The following is a 23,471-nucleotide window of genomic DNA, read 5'->3' on the forward strand; positions in this document are numbered from 1 at the left end:
AAAAGTATCTCAAACAGAATATGATACTCTTTTTTTCACCCATGGCTTCGCTTCAGGCTAAGTTTTTGTGCCAGCAGATTATTAGTCCACTTGTGTAAAACCAATCCACTGGACCAACTGAATCAGCAGAGCTATTTTCCGCTGCTGTTTCATAGTAAAAGCTTATTAATGTTTCTTTACGTAAAGGCTTTTACTGTGAAACAAGTGGTCGTGTGTTAAAAGAGATATTATCCCTTTTCAGCTGTAGATGATGACCGCAGTCAGTTTGTTTTGCAGCGTTGTACTCATTGTTTTAGACCTAAAGGGAAACTGTTTTCAGGACAGGACAGACTTGCAGCTCACTATAACGTAAAATAACTTTCCACAACTGTGTGAAAACGACTCTCAACAACTATGAACAGAGTAAACTCCAGGATACATTTCTTCTTTTAAATGAAGCATGACATTTTCAACACATGATGATTTTGACCTTTGCTGTCGTTTTTATTTTTCTGTGGCTCTGGTCAGACAGGAACCCCCATCATATGAGGTCAGGATGGCAGTGACTGGCTGATATTTAGTCCAACATCTGAGCCCCCGATCAGTTAAACCCGTGGAGTTTTCACGCAGGTGTCCTCTGACTTTTCGAGGCTGCACGAAGCCCGTCCCTCGCCCAGTGGTCCACAAATCACAGCCGACCTTTGGCGGTGTCACGGCAGGCTGGCCGGCACCTTTCAGGCCTCAGTCCATGTCAACAAACTCCGACACTGACGCACAGCTCACTCGACATGAGGTCAAAGGTCGCTCCAGGCCGCCAGCATGTTGCCACACAGTGTAAATGAAGAGTCACGTTAGTGACAGGACACTAGTGAAGAAGTCATTGTCACCATGAGTGAGTCAGCTAGTGTGTCTCATTATGCCCCCTGCTGCTATAGTTGAGAGTGCTGATAGAGCTCTCCCTTCGCAGACCACACCTCCATCTGTTTTAGTTCATCCTCATTGACTCCGTGCGGGGACCAGTGTGAAGGACGGAACAGAAACTGCCATTAAAATGTCAATGCAATGCACTGGCTTGTGTTTCCATGGTGCAAGTGTGGAGGTGGGGTTTTTGGCAAATAGAGAAACGGTCCAAAGACGTTAGAAGACCTCAGCAACAGGGTTAAGTTGTTCTTCATACTACACATATTCCCGGGGTTTTTACCTATTTGATTGAGTGCAATTAGAAGAAATTACCTTTTTTTTATTTCTCACCTTTGATTTAAAAAATCTGTTTGATTCTGATACACAAGTACCATCTTTTGACGTGGGAACTTATAGCAGCCATCTCAGCATCTTCTGACATTGTTATGGACAAAACAAATAATTGATTGCACAAGTTGGTGCAGTGACTAGAGGGAAATTTGTGTCCAAAAGGCAGGTAAAGTGTAATATCTCAACAGTTTGAAAAATATATATTCTTACTAGTAATTTGAAGAATCTTCAATCTCACAGTCTTCATCAGTGGATGGTGATTGCTTAGTTGCTATCGTGTTATGAACCAAAGTATAGTACTTTGGTCATGAGACAACAGGTGATCTCATACAGTATGTACAGTATCTGTTGGTCTCCGGTGTCAGATGTGAACGTCCTCCTCGGTCTTTCTTTTCCCATCAACTGACTCCGTGACATTGAGTTTAACCGCTCCCGGGTGATGCTGTGATCGGTTTTACTCTTCTGCTCATTCAGTCGCTCGTGCAGAGTCCTTGTCTTTTTAACACATGTAGTTCTCCCCACAGCTGTAATGTCTTAGATCACGCTAGTTTTCCTTCTCCTGTCTCACCTCCCATTCTGAACGCTTTGTAATCACAGTGTCTGGGTAACTGATTATATGTCACAGACATATCCAGCTGTTCTAATCTAGCATGTCGGCAGCATCTGGACTCTTCTTACAAAGAATTGTTGACCCCCGGCGAGGAGGACTGACAGAAAAAATATTGACGTGACAGTGGCTGCTCCCTGGACTTGGTCCCAAATCGTTGCCAATTCACAGTTGACGCCTTAACCCACCAAACCGCAGGGCGCCTCTGCTCCGGGTCTAAGGAGTCACTTTGCTCTGTTCCTACAACAAACATGTCTCAGAAGAAATCCCACTGCGTCCGCAGAGCTCGGCCAGCTGGTTTTCAGCTCGTATCTTTTGGGCATGTTTTATAGCATGCTCCGCATTCTAGTCTCTTATTTTGTGGCAAGGCAGCACTGCAGCGAGTGAGTGTCAGGCCGGGAGTAATTGCAGGCCTGCACGCTGGTCGATCAGCATTTCAGTGACAGCCATAAAACCAAGACTGACGTCAGCAGACAAGTGTGACTGTGTGTGTACTCGTGTTGAACATCGCTGCTGGAATAATGGCCTGAATGTTATCCTGACTTCTCCGTGACTCCAGGAATGATGATCAGCTCAGGGACAGATGAACCCTCCACAAAGACGCTCTGTTGCAGTGTTTTCTTGCGGGATTAGACAGTAACATCCAAACAAATGAAGAAACGCGACGTCCACATGCAGCCCGCTCCTGCACAGTCGGACACAGGTGAACCTGATCACCTCCATAGACGTCAGGCCCACACAGCGGTATGCCAGGTAGGGAAATGCTGAGGGCTGGAGCGGAAATTGTTTAAGTAGAATAGATTTGAATGACAAAACTTCTTCACGTATTTTCAATGATCCTCTCTATATACATCCAGGATACATGATATTATCTAGTGCTATATGTATAAAACTAATGTCGGATTATTTATGCTAAAAATATATTTATGCATATATGTAAAAAAAAAAAAAAGAGGGAAAAAAAACAGGAATACACTGATGCAGCTTTTTGCCTCCGCCACAGATTCTAATGTCAGCTTAGGGTATCAGCAAATTTATTTGTAACTTAAAAACAGGGATTTCTGAAATGTTGAACTTCAACCATCCAACTAAACCAAAGAAAACCACAGCAACATACAGAATTTAGAGGACAACAGAATAAACTGAATGTTTTTATGACATTGAGAAAGAAAATGTACTCGATATGGATTGATCTCCTCGTGGCGGCTGATAGTTAGTCTGGTTAGTAAGGTCGGTATCATAGGCAGATACCAATCAAGTGTATCGTGTTGGTGCATCCTTACTAAAATGTACATGCAAAACAAAATCCCTTACTATTGTTAAGGTTGGTGATAAGAAGGATTCAAAGCTTTACATGACGCAAGCGCCCTAAATACTGGCATAGAGGATTCACAGAAAACACTCCTCCCCGGTTGTCTCCATCTTTTCGTGTCCCACTGATCGGTGATGTGATTGGCTGCTCCTGGGTTCCCCTCTCCTAATTAAAGGAGGAAGTGGCACACTCTCGCCTCACCACTGGACTCAATCACTGTAAACCGAAAGGCGCCAATTAGTGCGATATGAACATGATTAGAGGAACACTCCGCATGGCCTGTTGCTGGGCAAAGACACGTGTGTGTGTGTGTGTGTGTGTGTGTGTCTGTGTGTGTGTGTGTCCTGATCCAGCCTGTCATGTGATGTAAGGTTGTTCGATTTTCAGGTCGATACTGGAGCCAAATCTAGATCTCTACTGCTGAGGCTGTAATCATACATTGTGTGTGTGTGTGTGTGTGTGTGTGTGTGTGTGTGTGTGTGTGTGTGTGTGTGTGTGTGTGTGTGTGTGTGTGGTTCTGCTGGTTCTGGCCCAGTGTGTTACTGCTTCTAACCAGTTTCTAATGACGTTAATGTTGATCAGCGACTGTATGGATTTCTCCCCCGGCTGGAGGGACAGAGCTAATCACTGAACATAGACTCCACGATCAATACCCGTCCAGAGAGTGAATCAACCTTTGAGGCGCCCTGGACTCCAAAAAAATTAACCACTACAGCACTGCACCAGTCACATTCAAAATTAAACGGCCGGGCTTCTATAAAGGCCTTTGTTATTTTCATAGGTTTGTTGAATAGACATGTCGTTGTTTAGCTGTAGCACCAAAGTTCAAATACAGACAGCAAAGGACTGTCCTGCCAAAATATCTTTCGCCAGACAATGAATCACTGTTAGTTCTGGACAACATCCAAACTCATCCCAAGACAAGAGGCAGATCAGTTTCTAACTAGAGACCACCTTGTGATGGGATCACAACCAGCCGCCTCCTCTTTCCTCAAGTGTCAGATCACACCCTTGTTCAGATTCGGCCTTGGATTTGATTTCAACTACACATTTGTACAGTTCCATGACTGAATCGTACCCAACCGCCCCCTTATATTCCATCAAGCCGCACCAATTTGCACACACTTAGACATCAATCCCCTAATAATACCAGTTTTTTTTTTTTTCATTAAGATCAATGCATTATTCCCCGAACAATTTGTGAAAATGTGAAAAAAAGTACTGCAAACTACTTCTGAGGTACTTCTTGCTACAGGAACACTCATTTTAGATTGCTGCAATCTATTCTGTAGCTGCAGTAGATGAAAAAAGCAAAAGCAGAAAGGTCATGCTCTGTGTCATCAGAAGGTAAACCTGAAGGGAAAGGCAAGGCAGCAATGTAGAAGGTTGACAACATATACAGGACAAATAATGATGAATCTAGTGTTGAAAACACGGTATACTATTTATCATTTAGTTGATCAAGAGAGATCAACAAAGTGCTTTGATAATAGTTTAAAGTGAAATAGCTGCTGATCAAAAAATACAAGAACATGTAAAGATGTCAACATGGACTCTGAGGAACATGTGAACAGTGTTTTTCTCTAGTTTCTGACATTTGTTAGTCTAAACAATTGCTGGATTGATTGTAGAAAGATTATTTGGTTGATCAATAATGAAAAAGATTCTGCTGCTGTGACATTAATGCTCATTTCCATTACTTGTGCTGAGCTGTTTGATAAGACGAGATGTTGAAATGCCAAGCACACAACTGATCTTCAGTGTGTATAAAATGTTTATCCTTCGCTTCCCTTTGCCATTCTGTCTCCTGACAGCAATCGAAACGGAGGTCTGCTGTTTTCAAAGGCAAGAGTCTCTTCCTCTGCCTGTAGGTCAAAGGTCACACCAAAAAAATAATAAACACAGCAGCTGGCTTGACTCGGTGCAACCTTCTCCTCCCCTTGGCTATATTTAGAGGGACATGAGCTGCTCTGAGATCAGATGTTGATGTTGGACACAGAGAGTGTGCTGTTTGGACAGCGATCCACAGTGGCCGGTCAGGTTGGACGGAAAGAGCAACTGTCACTTCATGGAGGCGTGGCTCTCAGTGTCAGTGCTGTATATACAACAGCGGCCGAGTCCATCCAATCAAATTGTTTTTCCAAAGAGCAGATCTGACGATGAGGCAGGGTGAATGACACACGTCCGTATTTTTTGATCAAATGCGAGCGAGTTTTCAACTGTCTTTGACTAAAGGTGGTAAAACCACCATCTTTTTATCTTTTGGCCTTTATCTTGTGAAATGTTATGGATTGATAACATTATCCACATAGTGGTGTGTTTCGGAGCAGCGTGCTGATGCAGTGGGTGAGCACTGTCTCTACTGTACACAGCAAGAGCTGTGCTGTTTTTTTTTTTTGCTGGTTCAAAACCGCCAGGTGGCCAGGGGCCTTTGTCTGTGCCTGTGTGGGCTTCTTCCCACGGTCCTAAGACATTTAAAGTTAGGTTGATTAGAGACGTATAGCTGTGAATGAGTATGCTGGGACAGGGATATGCTGGTGACCTGTCAAGTGTCTACCCCCGCCTCCCATCAGCTGGGATTGGCTCCAGTGTTTTCGCTGTGCCTAACAATTTCTCTGAGTATCATTTTCTGGTTTCTTGTTCACGGCTCATCAAGATTCTTGATGATTTCTGCGTTTCTTCATTGACACTTTCTGAACTAATACCCTTTTCATTCATCAGCTTCACAAAGAAGCAGCTGGTTGCTTTTTCCAGAAGTTTTCTGTGGTCGTCAGACAAAGCAGAAACTTGAAAATTTCTCCTATTGGTATTCTTAGGTCAAAAGATGGTGATACCTTAACCCATGTTACCTGTCACCCATTCAAACAGTCTGCCAGACGTGTTTGAACTGATCAATCAGCTCTAAAATGTTGTGGCTGCCAGTTTGAGCGGCAGTTCATCATCAGAGATGTGGCTCTATGGAAACAAAAAACTTAAACTTAAAACACAGAATCATTAAAAAAAATACATATTTTATACATTTTTGAAGTGATAAGAAGTAAAAGCAACCCCTGCGGCAAACTGGATTCAAATGCATTTGAAACTATTTCTTCAAATTAATCACCGTTACCTTTTATTACAGTAACTTAAAAAAAAAGAAGAACGTTTTTTGTGATATGCGCAAAAGTTTTGGAACCCTACCAAGTTAGTCCCAACTCAATCACTGGGGTGGAAATAATCTGCTTTTAGGGCTGAGGTACAGGAAACTGAAGAATGGATCCTATTTGGCAGTTAATTTCCTGCAGTCCGTCACGAAAGCGAAACTGACACAAGACTCACTTCAACAACAGGACAATGATCCAAAGATAACAATCTTTTGGAACAGTCCTCAAAGTCCTCTGACATGAACTTCACTGAAAAATATCTCAAAACCTCAAGGGATCTACAGAAGGACTGGGTGAAGAAGGAGATCAAAAATACAAAGAATAGACTCTTGGGCTCTTACAAAAGGTATCTGGAAGCTGTCATATCTACCAAAGGAGGAGTTACAAATTTCTACGTGAAATTAGATAATTACGATATGATATGATATGACCTTAACCTACAGTAACTCTACCCTTAATCCTGCTGCAACCAAGTCTTAACCCTCATACAGCCCTTGGGGCTAATGAAGACTGGCCAATTGGTTTCACACACACACACACACACACACACACACACACTCACACACACACACTCACACACACACACTGCTTGGCAGGGTGAAAGGAGGAGGCTGTGTTTTTCTGGAGCTTTCGCATCAGATGTACAACAGACTCGAGGTGCAAAACAAACAAACCATCTTTACTCCCTGGATTTTCTCAGTCGCACAAACACACACAAAGGCATCGCCTAATGTCCGTCTGCAAATGCCTTACACTGCAGTTTTATTTCAAATTATTTTAAATCATTAGCTTTAAGCTCTGAACTCTTCTCTTTACGTCTTGTGAGTGATTTACACACACACACACACACGCGCACATTCATAAAGCGCTCGCTGGCCTGTTTTCCTCCTCTCACCTCTCGCCTCCTTCCTGGTGTGATGTTTGAGGCCCCTCGGCCAATTCCCACGCTACAAGGAAAGAAAACAGGAGGGAGCATGTGCGTATGTGTGTGTGGGTTGACTTTTGACCCCTGTCCTGTGTCATCTCCCATCAAATAACATCTGGCCTTGATGGTTGTTTTCTGTATCACTCTCACATACATAACAAAAAAGTTCCCCAAATCCCTCGGCCCTGGTTCCCATGTGCACAACTCAAACATGCACGCACAAGCGATAACTGGAAGCGATTGCACTCGTCATTTCCCAGACTGAAACTGTTTTTGTAGAAACATTTTTTATATGGATTATATGAGGTCCGCTACTATCTCAAGTACTCTTTGGCATTGGCATGTTCTGCATCTTGTTCAATGAGGAAGCGTTTCCTCTGAGACATTTTCAGGTTAACACAGTTTCTGTATCTGAAAACGTTCACTGTCTGTTAATCCCTCGAGTAGCATTTGGTACTGATTAAAAACAGACAATCACCTCCACAGTAATTGTGACACAGTTGCATGTTTTGTCTGAAAACCTGATTAGATATCAAGATAACTTTGAGGTTAATATTTGTCCCTCATAACTTTAACGACATCTCATGTGTCAAAATAGTTGACGATTCATTTTCTGTCCGTTGCCTAATCAAGCGATCGGGCTACTTCTCTCAACACTGTTAAACCAATTCAGTCTCATCACCACAACAAATATACAAACACTTATCCGGATGAAAGAGAAGCTTCACCACTTTTTAAAAATCACAGCTTGCTTTATCTGATTTCAGGATAAAAGGAGTCCTCCTCTTCAGTTCGGTTGCTGAAAACGCAAAGCTAAACATCCTGTGAACAAAAGCTGGAGGTTAAGATTTGGGTGTTAAGGGATGTGTGTGAGAAAAAGTTTAGTAAAACAGTTAAAGAGAGAAAAGGGAGCCGTCATTTACGTCAGAGAAATGGAGAACAATGCTGGAGGCAGGAGGCGGACCAAGGTCAACTTGTTATGTATGCTGCCACTGAACAAGATGTCAGCCTGCCTGTTTGAAGGGAGAATGTCTTTTCTTACCCAGTTACAGAAGCAGCGGCAAAACAAATCGTGCCAATTTTAGAAAGGCGGTGATCATTTATCAGTTTAAGTTCTACATCAACAGACAAAGTCGTTGTAAAGGTCTGTTAGTGTCAGCATGGTCTAAATATTTTATCAGATTTATTTGGCTTTGTTGGATTGTTGGCTACTTCCTGAGGGGATGTAAAATTGGAATGCAAAAAAATCAGTAGAATAAAAGAAAGAGCTGAGTGGCTTGTCTCAACTACATCTAGACACAAATAAATCAAATTAATATTAGTTAAATTAGATATGGATTGTTATTTAAAAGTAATTTCAGAACAAGAAAGGTGAGGCTGTGTTTATTATTATTGTTTTTATTTATTATGTACAAATAATGTTCTGCTGTATTAAATACAGAACAGACACTTCCAGTGACAGGGGACGCAGTTTCATAATTTTGCTCAGCAGAGGGCGCTGTCTCCCTCTGAGAAGCCTGTTGTCGCACTGATGAGCTGCAGTGAATCACATCTGCTGAAAAGCTCAAGAGTGATTTTGAGTTTGTGGAGTGTAAAACGTAACATTATGAATCTGTTCAAAACAATAATCACAGAGGTGTTTTTTTCCACAAAGACAACAGAAAAACACTTTACCTGCCTCTCGCACAGACATCAGAGGCAATTTACTTCGTCATAGTTTGTGTTTAGTCAGCTGTCGTCAGCCACCTTCATGTGAATCACTGGTTATGAATCTGATATGCTGAGTTGATTAAACATCAGTATCATCCAGTCAGTCTTGTCCAGCTACGATGTCGTGGAGACACAAAGATGAACACTCAAAATATTTGAAAATCTCATTTCAATTGAACCTTACATGTTTTTAGATATATATATTTGCCATTTAAATATGGTTTCCGATGGACAGATGTGGTAGGTCAAAGTTTATGTCTCAAGTTCAGGGGAAAGATTTTGTGTCTCATTATGGTGCATCTTTCCTTTTCTCAGTGTTTTCCACAAGGATGAGAAAAAGCTGAGGGAAAAGAAAAAGTGATTTAAATTTTACTGATATGGCAGATCCATAAAACATATATACTGACTGACACTCTGTATAATAATCTATTAAATGTGAGGTTGTTCAGCATTTAACGAGGGAATCGTGTTAAATTCACAATAAACCATATTTACTTTTACATATTTATTACTTAAAGATTTCTTTTTTAATTGTAAGGATGTGACTTGGTACCAGCCGAGACCTGATCATGTTAAATCTAGGCATTGGCCTTAGAAGTGTCAAAATGTCCTTGAGCAACATGCTACAACACCCTACCTGCTCGGCCAGAATAAAAGATAAAAAGACGAAATAGAGGATAAGGATAGAGGTTTAAAAAAAAAAGGACTCGTTTTTTTATACCTCCAAAAAAATTAAAATCCATCATAAATGTATTCATGAGAAGCAATCGTCTGTACCCCGCCGGGGTTGGGGGGTGGGGGGTGTATCTACGTAGGCTCTGTCATAAGCCTCCTAGTTCCCCTCTTTACTGGCAGCAGGAGGATCTATTTTTAGCTTCTGACGTCACTGGTCTCCTCTGATGGAGCCTCGTCACGGCTGACTACACTGAGCCAGAGGGAGGCTGGGGTGTAAAATTGGGATGGGTGAGGTGTGTGTGGTGGGGGGGGGGGGGTGTTGTCATCACTGAGGTAAGCCCTGCTGCAGCCCTGCCTCTCTCCGACCTGTCACACCAATCAGGTGCGAGATGCGGAGCTGCATCACTGTGTTGGATACAGCCTTCCCGATCTCCCCCTCCTCTCACTCCCCCTCATCTCTCCCGTCTCCCTCTCGGCTTCTGTGAATCGGGTCCGTTTCATTCAGCATCGATTGCATAATGGCCATCTTTCATTTATCAGGCACCACTACTGCCGGAGCAGCGGAGACAGGCCAAGGCTAGAAATAGACACAGCGGCAAACGTGCTCTGCTGGTGCTGGTGGCTTAACATGGCTGAGAATAGATGTAATTGATGAAAATGAATATCCCCATAAAGTGTCACTCTAATCATGAAATTCACTTATAATCCAATAGTGGAGAAGACTTTTATTTGCGGAAGAATTTAGGTAAAAAAAGAAGTATTGAATGGTTGCAGCGGTAAAGGTCGCTGGTTTTCATGCAGCAGTCTGAACTGTGACCAGTGGAGCCAGTGAGTCCTTGTGCAAGTCACAGCTCAACTGAGGGAATGTGGAACACGGTGAGGCTGCAAATCATTTGTCGATAAGCTTAACTCTCCACTATATGCTCGAGCAAAACTAAAGGCCAAGTTCATCTTTCTGTATTTTGGCTCTTCAGAACCTGCAGGCTGACCTCATCACGACTGGATGGAATTCAATGGGATTAAAACAGGGCCAAGTCTAACTGTGATTCTGTTGGACTGAATCCATTTTTTTTTTTCATGCAGACTTACAGTATGCTCATCATATCTTGTCTTTCTCTCTTCTCCGTGTCATGATATGTACCTCAGCAGCAGCTGCCTGAGCTACAGTGGGTTTTATTGTATCACATTATTTGGGTTTGGATGCAATGCTGATTTCTTACAGGCATGTTTTGTTCAAACCAAAAATTATCACCACCTTTCCACAATAGCTTTTATGGGAGCTATTAACACTCGACCCTTGTCAATATTGCACTGTATCCTCAATGAAAAGTTCCAAAGTTGTCTAATAAAACTTGTTTTTACTGTGCTGTGCTTTAATCTTTCTATACCTCTTTTTATGGCTTTTTTTAATCGTGGTGCATTTTAGCCTCCTTAAATACACTTTTCCTCATTGTGTGTCGTAGCATTAATGCTAGATTCCATACAGTAAGAGCAGTTCTGTTAATAACAGCAGCAGAAATAGGAGAGCAATCCAAAGTTGCATTATTTGTGAAGGCACTGTAAAGAATGTATCCAGGTATCCTTTTTCAGACAACACAAAATAATTGATGAAGTGATAGAAAATGTTTGTGAGTGTTGAATTAACAAGAGGAGAAGAAAGTAACAGTATCAATGGTATTTAAGTATTTCTTCTTCTTTCTCTCTCTCTCTCTCTGTAGTTTTGATGTGGAGAATGGCTTGTCGGTGGGTCGCAGTCCACTGGACTCTCAGACTAGCCCGAGTTCTGGTCTGGTACTTCAGGCCAACTTCCCCCACAGTCAGCGACGCGAATCTTTCCTCTACCGCTCCGACTCGGACTTCGACCTCTCGCCCAAAACCATGTCCCGCAACTCCTCCACTGCCAGCGACCTGTGAGTGCTCTAGAGATACTGTCTCTGTTATTTCAACACCAAGACACCAACCAGCCTTTAGCCTCTACTTGTAACATGCTGAATTTTATACTCTGTTTCTGAGTCACATGATGAAATGCAAAGGCCCCCTGCTCCTCCAGAAAAAACTTTCTGATTACAGCAGATGATGAAATACATGAAAGACAATGATAATCTGATGGTTAAATATGATTCTATAAGGTTATTTTTTTTATTGTAGGTGCTTGATACCAACAGATCACTTGATCTCCATGTTTCCAAAGTCACTCAACAGTATCAAATTGTCACAGTTTTGTCTGAAGAAGAAATATTCTTATCAAATTATAATATTCATAATAATAGAATATTAATCTATTCGGTGAAATAGATTTCATTTAATCGTTTGATTCATATTTATAGTAATTATGTTCAGTATCAGATCTCATGATCTCATTGTTCCACTACAGCTACATTATTGTTATTAAGGAAAGGATATTTTTTCTTTGTATTTACCCACTCACGGTCCTGATTCTCTAAAAAGTGCATTTATGGCATCTGACTTTAAAGAGACTTCTGGTGGCAGAGCTTGTTTGTCAGTGTGAACTGCAGAGCAACAAATTTGGTTGGGATGTCCAACAAAAGCCAAAACTAAAACTTATAAGATCAGAACTAGTTTTCATCTAGTTTATACAGCTAAAGATTTCTCCGTGCAGCCAGCAGTATCTTTGAAGCCAAAGTGGAAATGGGGCTTCCGCCACCAATAGCTGTTCCTCCTTTGTTTTGAAGGGAGGAGGGATTGAAGCATTGGGAAGTCAATTGGCTGCCTCGGTGAGACAAAGTGTGAAGGCTGCTGTGACTTTCTGTCTTTCTCTTTGCACTGTCGAGTTGTTATGAGTCAAACCCACATCTTCCCCCACATCCCTCACCTTTCCCTGAGCACATCCTTGAGAACACAACGGGGACGCTCAACTGCAAAAAGCTGCAAAACAATCCCAGCCACAGTCAACTGTAATTATTCAATGCTGAAATGTTTGCTGGGCAGGGATGTACAGTCTGACGCTGTACTTCTCACTGGCAGCATGGATTTACCTGAATGGTTATAAGGTGCATGTCATGACCAGAGCTTCCAGAGAGCTGTGCCTCACCAACAGTTGGCTTTCCCAGCACCCAATGCATGAACACTGCTCTCACCTGCACACAGTTCTAATTGTTCCAATATATCTCTTGGAGGCCTTCGGCAAGAGGAACATTTAATCTGCATTAATGGATTTTTGACCCTCCCATAATAGTAATTAAAGTCATGAGTAATTTTCTTTGAAGTGAATACTAAGAAAATCACTAAATGTGGGGTTGAGATTGGTTCCATTAAACCTCGCTGGGTGGATGCAATATTGATAAATGTTTTCTTGCATTAACCAGTATTAGGGTTTGTTTAATGTTTTCGTGCTTTCTTACCGACACTAAACTTTTCAAATAGTCATAGTTAAACTTGTTTGCAGCAGTAAATCTATGGTTCTGACCCACTGAGGTTTAACTCTAATCTGCATCTGTGCCTCCAAGAAATAGTTGTGCAACTAAAAAAAATTCTCCTTTCCCTGTATCCACTCTGATATTTGTGATCAACCAGCCAACTGTAATATTCCTACACTGTCCTCATTTGGATCCTGATAACAAAAAAGTTATTTGTTGTTGTTGTATTATTATGTGCGTTTTTGTTTTTGAATCTGGAATTCTTTTCTGAGCCACTCAGCTTCATGTCTGTACTTTGTCACAAGATATTTGTCTGTGGTTTTTACAGGCATGGAGAAGACATGATAGTGACTCCTTTTGCACAGGTCAGTAGCATTTACTCCTGTACTCCAACACACGGGGCTTTTTCTGTAAGACCAGGGGTTTTCTATTCTATTCTTTATAGAACTGTGATAACTCTGAATGATAAAAACATTAGATCATGTGGTAAGTGGCAAGAAACAAGGTGTAGCAGATGTTTGCAAGTCTCTCTCTTCATACAGAATATTGATTATCACGGGAATATCATTAAGACAATATTACGGAGTGTACTTTATACATGTTCTAATACCACAGAACAATAACTCCTGTAAGACCTGCCCAAACAAAGTGAGGACCCCCACATGGATTTCCGTTAAAGCACTAGATATTTCCATGGATGTTTCCAAAAACGGTGGAGAGACAGATTAATCCCATGGAAGGCCACTGGCCGTTCTCTGCTCTTCTGTATTCATCATCTGGCAGCCGTTATTGGCTTTCACGTTGAGCACTTGTTGTTTCAAGGGACAAACTAATACCGTCGGATGGTTGGTGTGAGTCTGTCCAGACAATCTACATGGCTCCCTTACTCACCAGTTTGAAAAAAAGGAAAATGGATCATTTTTCATAGAAAACACCCACGCACACTCTCTTTGTACTGAACAGCTTGTTCTGAGTCTTAACTTGTCACCAGTGTTGGCCTGTTACAAAATCTGTGTACATTGCAAACTAATAGTCACAGAAAGCAGCTTTGACCCACATTTAGAAAAAACAGGTTCATCTGTGTTTTACATCAGCTGACCGATGCATGAGTTTTAGTATACCCAATCTTTTACACCAAAAGTTTGTAAACTAGATTGATATGATGACCCCACTCAAATAGCAGTATCCGTGAAAATTGACTAGTATACATTGTATGTAAGTGCAAAGTATTTTGTAAATCACCTTTTCTGTTATTTTACAATTAAAGTTTTCCATTTTGCTGCAAAAAATTAACCTGAATTAATTAATTTAGATTATGTAATTGTATACTCTTTTACCACATTGAATAGCCTCAAGTCTTAAATATTCCCATAATGCACCAACAGAAGTGTTGGGTCACAACATAATTTTGTATATTTACGTGCACATATCAGGAAGGCTGCAATCACTGTGACTGCATAGTTCTTCAGTATTAACTGGCTGATTCCATCAAAGTGGTGTCTATGCCTCTAGTCAAAGCAAATCTCAATTGTGCTTGCTCTAGAGAAACTTCTTCTAAAAGTGAGGAATGAGTACGAAGAATACATCTTATTTCTCGAGCGGGAACGTGCGTCACATGTTTCTACCCAAATCTGGTCTCACAACCAAATGTTTCTCTCTTTTAGGTTCTTGCCAGTCTGCGAACAGTGCGAAGTAACTTTGCTGTTCTGACACATCTGCAAGATCGTGTGGCAAACAAGTAAGAGTGGCAAATACAAAGTGGATGACTAACTCGTTGTTTTCTTGTTATTTTGCTAAAGCCTCATCTGTTCCCTGTTCCAGGCGGCCGTCAAGCAGCAACCAGCCGTCCATGTGTAAGCCATGTCTCGCAGGTTAGTATTCACGTCACTGTATGGTGTGACACTCAGGGAATTCACACGGGGATGGAACTTGTTGTCTTTAGCCATAATCGCCTTCTTTTGTTTTTCTTGTGGTTATATGGTAAAAGAGTCTCAGTGTGTAGCTTTACAGCATCAAACTATAATAGATCTAACCCTGTCACAGGGCAGCTGTAAATATGAATGTTTTTTAAGACAGGATGATATAAAATTAGGCTTTACATGAGGGTCTGAAATGGCTGTGTTGATATTGGACTGTAGTTTTCCAGTCCTTTGTTCAAATTTCCAACATGAAGACTCTTGGGAAACACTTTAGGTCCCAAAAAAGTCCAAATATTATATAATAATTAATTCTTATACGGACTTTAACTTAAGAAATGTTTGTCAAAGATTTAATCTTACTCGAAGATGAAATCTTACAATTTCTGCTCATTCTCGCATAGTGTAGCTGCGAGTGTTTGTTTTTTTAAGTACAGCAGGGTTATGGTTATATAGGCTTGAGCTAGTCCCTGACCTTTGTTTGTGTGACCCCTGACCTTACAGAGGAGCCTTACCAGAAGCTGGCGATGGAGACACTGGAAGAGCTGGACTGGTGTTTGGACCAGCTGGAGACGCTGCAGACGAGAGACTCTGTCAGTGAGATGGCATCCAATAAGGTGAGAACTCCTTCAACCTCATACAGACTCTTTGAGGAAGCTCAGTAGGTCTGTGAAGTTGTCTCCAAACATTATGGATCTAAAGAGCTGTGTTTGAGTTAGGTTTTCGAGCCAGATGGTTTATCCAATGAGATGCTGCCATAAAGTGTTTCACAATTAGGTGGATAAAACCTGATTTTCTTTCATACAACATTTGGCTTGAAAAAGTAGGGGGACTTTTTCAGATCTGTATGCACTAAAGCTTGAAAAAAGCCCATTTTCAAGGCAAGGTTCAGCAGCTAGTTGCAGGTTTTGGGGCAGCAGAGGAGCATGAACGAGCTTGCAGCCGTTCAATACATGCAATATACACAACTTCCTTGTGTTCAATTATGACTTTTCTTATCACTGCTAATTCTGTTAGGCCTCCCATCATGCACAGCGAAACCCGTACAGGTCTTCAATGTCATTCTGCCACTCATCAACATCCATTGGTCAACCATGGCCGCCTGAGTCAAATTCAAGTCACCAATACTCCTCTACAGAGTGATTTCCGGGTCTGCACCCATCTACTTGAACTCAGTCATATCAGCTTATGTTCCTTCTCGGCAACTGTGTTCCTACAAGGAATGTTTTCTGTCATTGTCATACCTACACAAAAGGAAATCGTAGTCGTCTTCGAGACTTAAGAGGTGTTAGGCGAGCACGTCCTCTCCGTGTCTGGAGCAAATGTTGCTCCAGACAATTTTCCAGAATTATCTTGCCAGCTCCCTAGTAACATTCCCGGGAAATGGTTGAGTGAGCCCATATGAGAAAGAGCAGTAAAATGTTGTCGATGACTGTAAACAGAAACGCTGCTTTCTGCCGCGGAATTATCATCATGTCCTGCTTTCCACATGCTCTACAGAGATACCACAAACATTGTTCTACAAATGTCCCTGTTGCTTTGAAAGCGTCTGACTGCGTTCCTCATATGTGAAAGGCAAACAATTTTCCTCACATTTACTGGAATTCATGTCTAAAAATGGATTTATTGAACAGATTTTAGCACTTAGAACTTACTTTGAGGATTCCAGTTGTTCTGAAACCACTGTGTTGTCCCTCAGTTATAAGTTGTTTTGTATAAAAATGTCACATGTTCAGCATTGGAAATTTTCAAAGTTCATGCCACTTATTCCTGCTCCCACTTGTTAAAAAAACATAAAAATCTTAATCAGGTATGAGAGGAAAATTCGATTTTATGACAAATCCAGCTGCATTGTGATCATGGCCATTTAAGATTCACATTCACGAATGGCGTCTCCCTCTGCTGACAGAATTAATCAGCATCTCCTCCCCACCTCACTCCTTCCTGTTTCTCCTCACCGTTTGGCTACTACACTCAAACCTCCTCCATTTCACAGTCAGCCAATCAGATCCCTCTCCTCCACCCAGCCCCTGAAGCCAGCTGAAGCTCATTGGACGGAGAGGGGGCAACAGCGTGTGTGTCTCCCTCGCTATCTCTCTCTTTATATTTCTCATTGACAGTGTGTGTGACAGTAGTTGGATGAGCGTCTGCAGTCACACCCTTCCTTCCCCCGATGAGAGACCACATTCCCAGCCTCACCCTGCCCCACCCCTTCCCTATGACCCCTCCACCCCCCCATCCCACCCCATCCTTACCCCCTCACCTTCAGGACAGCACATGGGACTGTGGGAACTTCTATATCGAGTGGTCTTTTTTTCGTGTTCAGACTGTCCCTGCTGAGCGCGGAGCAGGACTGATTGAGGAGAGTATAGCCTGTCACTAAGCCAGGCAAACTTGTCTTCTTGACGCTTTGGATTTTACCGACCTCTAACATCAACATGCCGGGGCTGACATGCCTGCATCGGGGCTCTGGCTGTATCTGTGCTGGAGACTCAGACAGGTGAGCGACATGGAGCGCTGCTGGCATGCCGTGTTTAAGATGGGATCTATCGATTGGCAGCGCAATCCTTGCAGGGGGCTGAATGCTGTGTGAGCCTGCCTGTTGGATCCGACTCAGGAGCAGGTCTGCAAACGGGACTGAATACTGGAAATGTGCGTGCGTGCGTGCGTGCGTGCGTGCGTGCGTGTGTGCGTGTTTGTGTGTGTGTGATAAACAGCAATAAAGGAAAAAAAGAGGCAAACTCATACATGGGGGGGGGCAGATATTACTCATGTCTGTTTACACACTCACCATATGGGAACATGTCTTCCTGATTGAGACAAAAGCAGGTCCACATAATGTAAATATTTAAATGTTAGGGTGTCATGTTTTAACATAATGGTGAAGTTAGGTTAAGGTTGAGTTTAAGAGTTAGTCCTCAGTGTGTGTGTGTGTGTGTGTGTGTGGTGTGTGTGTGTGTGTGTGTGTGTGTGTGTGTGTGTGTGTGTGTGTGTGTGTGTGTGTGTGTGTGTGTGCGCGTGTGCGTGCGTGCGTGTGTGCGTGTGTGCGCGCGTGCGTGCAACTACTGCAGCATCACTCTCTCTCCCCCAGATCCCCTCCCTCCTCCTTCAGCCACCACATGCAAGAGCTGTTACATAATCATTTTGGAAACTGCTACTGCAATAAAGCTTAGGGGGGAAACACTCAACTGTTTTGTTTTTTAAAAAGTTTTGTGTAATCCCTGTGTTTTTAGCATCAGCAGTGCAAATCGAGCTTGACCGCTTGTCTTGTCTTCTTTCTGTTTTAAGAAAGACAAAATAATTAAATATAATGAAACCACACGTGTCACTTTGTAAGTATTTCAGATTGGGTAAATATGAATTTCAGGGTGTAAAAACAGAAATAAATTTGCTGTCACTTGAAATGACACCAGATCTATTAACGCTAGTCCATTACGGGACCCAATCCATAATTTTCAAACCCCTGCAAAGATGATGGAGCATCTTTTGTTGTGTTTCTGTGAAAAGAAGACTGTAAATTCAGCAGCCTGTCCAACCTCGACATCCTCAGTGTCCCCATCAATTTCACTGCAGTATTGATGTCTAAAAAGTGCTGCACATACACCTTGTCACCGTGTGTATGTTGACATGTTCTTCTGCAGTTCTACAAGGACTAAACACATCTCTGTTGGTGTTTATTTGTGTCCACACAGTTTAAGAGGATGCTGAACCGCGAGCTGACGCAGCTATCAGAGACAAGCCGCTCAGGGAACCAGGTGTCAGAGTTCATTTCAAGCACCTTCTTAGGTGAGTTTTAAAAACCTGAGACAAACGAGTGATCAAATGTGGAAGGGAATGGGCTGCTACTCACTGAAAGCCTCAGCATCCATCCATCCATTATCTATGTATTGTTTATTTTCGAGTCTATTAGGTACAACTACAAGTCTTGCCCCTGCATTACAACCTCCCTCCTTCAGGTTGAAAATGTTCAGCTTTTGTTTTTAAAGTCGTGTTGATTCAATTTCTTGGTACTTTTGGTGCCTGTAGTTAGTTTGTTGTGCTGTTGAGCATTTATACTGAGAGATATTTAAAATATTTAGTCTATCTTTGATAAAAAATGTGTGCTTAAAACAAAGTGAACTTGTGTAGATTAAATTCCACACTATGGCAGACGTGTCAGTGACCTTTGTGTCTGTGGTGCTACCCTGCTCTTCTAACAAGAATAATCAGATTTACATAATTGCGTCACCTGGGTCATTGCCTGTTTTGCTGACTGTTATATTATATGACCTTCAACATATGTGAATGCTGCCATGTCATCCAGCAAGGTGTGTGCGAGGTGGTGGAAGAAAATGGATGGAGTGCTTTTTGTTCAGTTTAGTTTAGTTTAGTTGTTTTTTTTGTTGTTGTTGTGGTTGTTTTTTGCAGAGGAATCTTTTAAAAGGACAGGAGAATGGGATGCAGAAAAGGAATTTTTTAAAAATTAAATCAAGAAAGAGATAAAGATTTTAGAAAAAAGCAGGAGCGAGTTTCAAGACTGTAAAGAAAAAATAGAAATTACATTTGAAGAAAGGGGGAGGAGACAAATGTGGCAAGACAAATAGTTGTATTTGAAAGAAAGGCAGTGAAGGGGGAGAAAAAAGAAACAGGGATAGGGGACTTTTACTATTTTAAAGGCACAGAAACAGAGAAAGGCAGTGGATTTTTTAAGGGAAGGACAGATGGAAGGAAGATTTTATTTACTGAAAATATGAAGAAGCAAATTTCAAAAAAGAGGAAGGAAGAGAGGTCGGTTAGATATTAAGAATGGGCGGTGAAGGTGAGGATTTGTCTATCCCTTAAAGAGAGAGGAGGTGCGGAGACGGACAACATTCCCGGACACATTGTGTGGCGTTGTCGTAGCAACAGGGTGCAATATTATTAGACAGCGTGTTGCATCAATTGGAGGCTGAGTCTCCGGCAGCCCTGTCGGCAGGATGGACGTCCAGCCGAAGGATGATGGAGCTGTCAGTTAGATGCCATTTTGATATGAGTGCCTCGGCGTCAAGCCCGGCCGCGTTTGGAAATGAACACCATGGTTTTGGGTGTGAGGAAGAGGAGGCACTGTGAGAGAGGTGAGAGAGGCCAGACAGCGCCTCGTGTGACGCTGTCACTCACGTCGCTCTGCGTCCTTTTGGTGGCCGGTGCTCGTATCTGGCCACAGATCTGGATGCTCTTTCTGCAATCATTCCTACTGTGCTGAAATGTACGTGGATGGAGAATACCAAGGAGGATATGTGGACGTGAGGTGATGCGGGCTGTCTGGGATGTCAAAATGGGATTATCATTTTCTTGGTTGGTTTGTGTGCAAACAGATTAGTCCTTTTCAACTCAACCAGTTCTGCTGAAACAGCACCTCTGTGTCAACGGATCATATGGAGATTATTTCAGTCAAATCGATGCCATCAGTGGAAACCTTGTTTTGGTGATTTCCATGTTTTTGTTCAAGGGATTAAACGCTACACAGTAGGTTGGAATAAAAAGGCCCCTCCTACAGTTAAAAAAAACAAGACACATGCTTCGTCATCGATCTCACAACAAAGCTATGAGCTCCTGAGAAGTTGACAGGTTTTACCCACCGTCCATATTTTTCTGTTGCTGGTGTTCTGCACCCACTGCTCTGACAATATAGCTGTACTGTATACTGGAGTTACTGTATAACTATACTTGTATATGTGCCTGTTTGTTTACAAACCATGTCTTCCAACCATGGTTAAATGTACAAAAATATATTGCTTAAATTTCAATCTAGTTATAATTTAATTTTTAAGTGGCAATTCGATTTTACGTAAAACTTCAAAACAGGCATTCTTTGTAATGTATTGTTTAAACTTTTATTTGCATTTACTGATACTGTTCTTCTTCTTTTTCACAAGGTCACTGACATAGTTTCCGACTGTGTTATGCTGAATAGAAGCACAAATGCTTACCTAACCCAAACACTGAAAATGAGAAATATATCTTCGCGTTTCTCTGTGATATTTAGGTGAATTTGATCTACAAGGTGACACATTTAGTAAACTACTTTTTCACTCTAACACTGAAAGACACTTAAAAACTCAAGGAAATATTTTTAAAGCGATTTGGTGCAATACAAATACAAGAAGTCCCTCACTTATGGGTCAAGACAGGACACATGATAAGAGTCATGGAGCTTAACTGGGGAAGCACATGCAGTATGAAATTGTTGTCCAACCAAGCCAGAGAATGGGCGTTTCCATGTCAGTAAACTACAGACTTAACGAATCACTTATGAACCTGCCCTTAACAGTATGTGTCTGTCTGTGTGTCCACATCACAGAGAAACAGCATGATGTGGAGATCCTGTCTCCACCTCCTAAGGAGAAGGAGAAGAAGAAGAGGCCAATGTCACAGATCATTGGTGTGAAAAAGGTCACGCAGAGTCCCAGCCTAGCAGCCGCCTTCATCCCTCGCTTCGGAGTCAGCACGCCGCATGAGAGTCTGCTGGCCAAAGTGAGCTCACACACAGATAGAAGCATACAGTACACACTGTGAAACAGTCTTATTGATGTCCTATTATACTTCTCCAGGAGATCGAGGAAATTAATCGTTGGGGTCTGGATATTTTCAAGATTGCTGAATTTTCCGGAAACCGCCCTTTAACGGTGATCATGTACTCCGTCTTCCAGGTAGGAAAATCCCTCGGCTATTAGTCTGTTCACTTATAGAAATAAAATTAGTAAATCAGTGGATTAATTAAGTAAAATTTTCTTCTTCTTCTAAAAAAAGGTTTATTTCATCATCAATAAATCATTTATTAGCTATTGCAGACATATTACGCCAACAATGTATCACATCACAACATGAAAACAATGGTCGCTCGTAGTGATAAAACTAGAGAAATATACATTTAATACATTATGGAGCTTTATGGTGAGTTTCAGCTCATGGAAAGAAGCTCTCAACACAGTTATAGGCTTACTGGTGAAGGCACTGGAGCATTTAGCAGCTAAACAGCCAGATGTTTTCCTCTGGACAACACAAGAGCAAACAGAGAGTGAACACTGTATTTGCATTACCAGGTGAACACAAGCACAACTCCACGTGGATTTTAATGTTGCTCTGTGACTGCTGGATGTGTTAATAAGCAACTCTTTGTGTAGTTCACCATATCAAATGGAAAGCTGGTGATACAGTGTCATTGTATGCCACTCTTATTTATGCTGCCCCCAAGTGGCCAAGGCTGGAGACAGTTCAAAGAATTATTTGTGATAAATGTCACAAAAAACTTTTATTGTGGGATATGGGAAAAATCAGCGGCGTTAACAATCTCCTACAGGCAAACTTATGGAAACTTTTGTAATCAACAGAAGCCACAGAATAATTTCTAATAAGAGTTGTTTGCTGTTGGTTTGACTCCTGGTTTCCATTTCACCCTTTCAGGAGAGAGATCTCCTGAAAACCTTTAAGATCCCAGTCGACACTTTCATCACCTTCATGATGACCTTAGAGGATCACTACCATGCTGACGTCGCTTATCACAACAACATCCATGCAGCCGACGTGGTGCAGTCCACCCATGTCCTCCTGTCCACCCCCGCTTTAGAGGTAAGATAAGAAAGCTGTTGTTGTAGTTTCTGGCTACGTTTATATGGATTTTAGGATTGGGTTATTAATCACAGCAAAGTTTGCTGCACCTCTGAATCCTGACTTTTCCCCATTAACACGTGATATTTCTTGTTCAAAATGAGTGATAGTTTGATTATAAAATCAGTGTATTGTCTTGAACAAATGTGTTTCCTGTCCCTTGTCCAACACAGGCAGTGTTCACAGACCTAGAGATTATGGCTGCTCTGTTTGCAAGTGCCATCCATGATGTTGACCACCCAGGCGTCACCAACCAGTTCCTAATAAACACCAGTAGGTTCCTCTCTGTCTCTGTCAACATCTGCCCCAACAGGCTTTTGGAATAAATGCAATAACCCTTTGAGTGATGCTTAAAAACCCTATCGATATTTAAGTGCCTTTTTAACACTGCAAAAGTTTTTAAGTACTGTATAACACTAAAACATTTTTATAAAATGTTCAGATCTTTTAAATACTTAACAGTTTGCTTTGACGTCTCAATAGTAATCAATAATCATTCGCAATCAGATGATTTGCTAACCTATTGTTAATGCATGTAGGTTTCCTTTGACTTTAGCGGACACATGCAGTGTTGTCAGGCGATTGTGCTGTGGCCCTCATGGATCAGGCACAGTAAAACAAAGGATCTAATTTAGACGGGGACGTTGATTCAGAATAATAAATTAACTAGTATTATATTTTTCTTATTTCTATTGAACTTTTCAATCTCCATCGTCGCAGGTTCGGAGTTGGCGTTGATGTACAACGACGCCTCGGTGCTGGAGAACCACCACCTGGCCGTGGGCTTCAAACTGCTCCAAGAAGACAACTGTGACATCTTCCAAAACCTCAGCAAGAAACTGAGAGATTCCCTCCGCAAGATGGTGATCGACATGGTGAGGCTGCTGCGGCTTTCATCTGACATATTGATTATTGATTGCTTTTCAGTCGCACTGTCCTTAACTGTCGCT

The 23,471-nt window shown here is 41.8% G+C and overlaps 1 protein-coding gene across 9 annotated transcripts in view; it reads left to right on the forward strand.

The window, feature by feature from the left end:
- Positions 1–23,471, forward strand: part of LOC118318226 (cAMP-specific 3',5'-cyclic phosphodiesterase 4D-like) — an 81,848-nt gene that overhangs the window by 51,374 nt on the left and 7,003 nt on the right. For 6 of the 9 annotated variants that reach the window (XM_035647678.2, XM_035647677.2, XM_035647679.2 and 3 more), the window contains 12 exons: positions 11,321–11,512; positions 12,296–12,337; positions 13,308–13,344; positions 14,644–14,717; positions 14,801–14,850; positions 15,400–15,512; positions 18,588–18,681; positions 21,215–21,387; positions 21,465–21,563; positions 22,318–22,482; positions 22,695–22,794; positions 23,242–23,396. In XM_035647678.2, coding sequence (XP_035503571.1) covers positions 11,321–11,512; positions 12,296–12,337; positions 13,308–13,344; positions 14,644–14,717; positions 14,801–14,850; positions 15,400–15,512; positions 18,588–18,681; positions 21,215–21,387; positions 21,465–21,563; positions 22,318–22,482; positions 22,695–22,794; positions 23,242–23,396 — 1,294 coding nt within the window. Of the gene's footprint in view, positions 1–11,320; positions 11,513–12,295; positions 12,338–13,307; positions 13,345–14,643; positions 14,718–14,778; positions 14,851–15,399; positions 15,513–18,587; positions 18,682–21,214; positions 21,388–21,464; positions 21,564–22,317; positions 22,483–22,694; positions 22,795–23,241; positions 23,397–23,471 lie in introns of those variants that run through there. The other 3 variants (XM_047336606.1, XM_035647681.2, XM_035647687.2) reach the window with 2 other exon arrangements.

The sequence above is a fragment of the Scophthalmus maximus genome, chromosome 13 (assembly GCF_022379125.1).
Source record: "Scophthalmus maximus strain ysfricsl-2021 chromosome 13, ASM2237912v1, whole genome shotgun sequence".
NCBI lineage: Eukaryota > Metazoa > Chordata > Actinopteri > Pleuronectiformes > Scophthalmidae > Scophthalmus > Scophthalmus maximus.